This window comes from Elephantulus edwardii, unplaced genomic scaffold (genome assembly GCF_000299155.1).
Source record: "Elephantulus edwardii isolate Elephantulus edwardi_28Jun2011 unplaced genomic scaffold, EleEdw1.0 scaffold00184, whole genome shotgun sequence".
NCBI classification, from domain to species: Eukaryota; Metazoa; Chordata; class Mammalia; order Macroscelidea; family Macroscelididae; genus Elephantulus; species Elephantulus edwardii.
This window is the reverse complement of record NW_006399934.1, coordinates 2,134,171-2,137,118: the sequence shown is the minus strand read 5'-3', so window position 1 is coordinate 2,137,118 and position 2,948 is coordinate 2,134,171. Positions and strand designations below refer to the sequence as shown.

Sequence of the window (2,948 nt, the reverse complement as noted above, 5' to 3'; positions counted from 1 at the left end):
AAACATACATACACAGAAACATACACAACCAAAAATATTGTATGATCACATATAACCAGAGCCTCAGCCCATCCCTTTGCATAGCTGCCTCCACTTCTGAAATACCCCCTTACTATATTCCTGGAGCTTCTTATCATCCTGAAGAACACGGCCCTGGTAAATGAGCCTTTGTTTCTCAGAAGGGATGCTAACAGAGGCAGCAATGTGCTCCTTAAACTCCTTTACATTCATCTGCAAGTAAGAAGAGACAAAAAAGAAATCAAGGATTAAAGAAAAGAAAAAAAGAACAAAATGAGTGACCACTGACTCATTAGGACAAGTGTAAAAACCAACATAAAATCACTATCCATTTGTCTCAAATCTGAGATAGTTACCATGCACATTTTGGAGAACCCTCTTGTCAAGTTATAGGACAATCAACTTAGAGAAGCACAAATTACAGCTACAGAAGACAATTACAAGACCAAGAAACAGAAATGCCAATCAACTCTCCATGCTCTCCATCTATGCTTGGCTCCCACAGGAATGTGTGTTCCAAGATAACCAAAGGGAGTCACCCCTCCTCAAACACAAAGTGATACTAGATATTTATTTACCACAGACAACCCTGTAATGTTAAAAATAAGAGAACTGACAAGGAAGATGGGTAAAGAATCAGGTTACAGAAAAACCAACCAAAAAGGAGGTAAGAAAGAAATGAAAAAAGGGAACATTTTCCCTGACAACTATGTCTTTAAAAAGTACCCGGTCTACATACATTTAATTACAAAAGTCTACATGGTTTCTTAATTTCATGTAATGAAATATTTAAAAATTTTGCAGATGCACTTTTTCATAATTCTGTCTCCAAGCACCAAAGGAAGAACGATATGTAACTGTATCCACAGACAGTAAACTTCAGAAATAAAAATCATGTCACAAATAGTAGAAATTCCACTCAGTAATTTATACAGACTCTACTTCCATTATAAACTGTGACCTAAAGCCTTAAAAACATAGTTATAGATCTGATCAATTTGTCTTCAAAATACAATTGTTCTGGGTCTGTTTATTTCTGTTCCCAAAAGCAAGAGCCATGCCTGCGTCTTTGAGGTGACTTCCATTTACAATGATGATGAAAACATATTGCTATTTCTGCAATGGGTTTTAGAAAGGCAGAAGAACTCAAGAAATCTGCCTCATTCATCAGAAACTTTCTCTTTCCAATCAACAACAAATCTCAAAAAGTGTTCTAAATAGTCTGGATAAACAAATCAACGACATAAAATTTGGAGACCCAGAATATTAAGCTCTTCCTTTAGGCTATGGAACCTGCAAAACCAAACCTGAATCTTAGAAAAATAGTGGTGGGGTCTCACCTGGGCCCCCACAATAAATGTTCGAGTCTGAGAATCCAGGGTCTTCACCAGCACCTCCAGGTTGTCAGGCTCCTCCATACTGGTACTAGTACTGTCACTGGACTCCATGGCCGACAGATCTCTAGGGAAGAATGGAGAGAATAGGTCTGCCGTCGTCTGGAAAAGATTTTATATGCCCGGAAGCATCCCCAGGCTGAGTCCCCGCCCCAATATTTAAAAAGTTTCTCCCACACAAGAATATACACTCACACCCGCCCCCAACCCCCTTCTGATTCCGGGGCAAAGAGAGAGAAACACAAAGGGCAGGGGATCTACAACAGACAGCTGAAAGACAGGAGGTGGGAGGGGCTCCAACGATGCCAATCACAATAAGGGAGGACTGGTTGGATTAGGAAGCAGGAAAGGAAGCAAGGGATCAGTGTCATTACTGGTCACGTAGGATAAGGGTCCCAGGAGTCGGCAAACCCTGAGATACTGAGAGGTCAGGCAAACCCTGAGAGCGGGGGTCGCGCCAGACACTGCGGAGAAAGTGGCTTCGCGCAAGCGCGCCACGCCCACCGAGCCTGACTAAGTCACGACAGACGACCGACACTCCACCGACACTCACGGGGGGCAGGACCGACTAGCTGACTGGCCCCCTCTTCTTCCTTCCCTCAGTGTTCCAGCAAAATGGCGCAATCAACAACACAGCCAAATAAACATACATACACAGAAACATACACACACTCTCACACACACACACTCTACACCAAGACTCCACCCCCCACTTCCCTACGGTACCGTCACTTCCGGTCTCCCCAACCTGCCACCGACGGCCACTTCCGTTTCCCCGATCGATTTGGGGATCGCTAGGCGGTACTTCCGGCTCACCCCCAGGTCCCCAAATTTTCTTATGTGGGGCACGACGAGAAGATCCGCAGCCCCCCAGAACAGTGAATCCCTGGGGGCAAGACGGACAGGGGTCGGCTTAGATGGGAGGGAGCCGAGCACCCCGAGGAGCCGCCACCGTCGTCGCCCGGGGGACCGTCCTGCGCCTGCGTGAGTCGGAATACGCATGCGTACATCCCTAAGTATTCCCCACCCCCACGTTTGTCCGGCACGCGCCTTTGAACCCACGATAAATGCCTGAAAATAAATTGCGAAATGAGACTCTGCGAATGCGTGGCAAAAGGCTTTAGGCTGTCTCGTAATTCTTGGAGTTGGGAGATTTGGGGCAGTGTTTCTTTTCATCTCTCCAAAGGCTTGGCAGACAATTTCAAACGGCACTACCCCAGCCACCTAAAACTCGGCCTTGCTTTCCGTGTAGCCCTCACTTCGCCCTTCCTTTGACGCGTCCGGAAGTTCCTTTTCCCGGGCGGTTGGTGGTTGTAGGGTTCTTAAGCGCGTGCCAGTCGTTAGCTGGTCCGCGCTTCCACCCGGTGGGCGTTTTTTAGGGGTTCTGGGCGCCATGTACCATACTGTTGGTTCGCGGCCGAGGAGATATGCCAGGTTTTTGGAAAATTAAGACTACTGCTACCTTTCAGGAGTATTGTCAAGAAAAGAGGGGGTCTTCGAGATCTAGAGTTAAGAGCAGATGGAGTCATGTTGGGC

The 2,948-nt window shown here is 46.4% G+C and overlaps 1 protein-coding gene across 6 annotated transcripts in view; it reads right to left on the bottom strand.

Moving 5' to 3' along the window:
- BAG6 (BCL2-associated athanogene 6) overlaps positions 1 to 2,437 on the bottom strand; it is an 11,464-nt gene extending 9,027 nt beyond the window's left edge. For 2 of the 6 annotated variants that reach the window (XM_006896188.1, XM_006896189.1), the window contains exons 1-3: positions 2,161 to 2,431; positions 1,359 to 1,479; positions 114 to 231 (exon numbers count right to left, since the gene is read on the bottom strand). In XM_006896188.1, coding sequence (XP_006896250.1) covers positions 114 to 231; positions 1,359 to 1,479; positions 2,161 to 2,414 — 493 coding nt within the window. In that variant the 5' untranslated portion in view covers positions 2,415 to 2,431. The other 4 variants (XM_006896192.1, XM_006896193.1, XM_006896191.1 and 1 more) reach the window with 3 other exon arrangements.
- Positions 2,438 to 2,948: the final 511 nt, after the last annotated feature.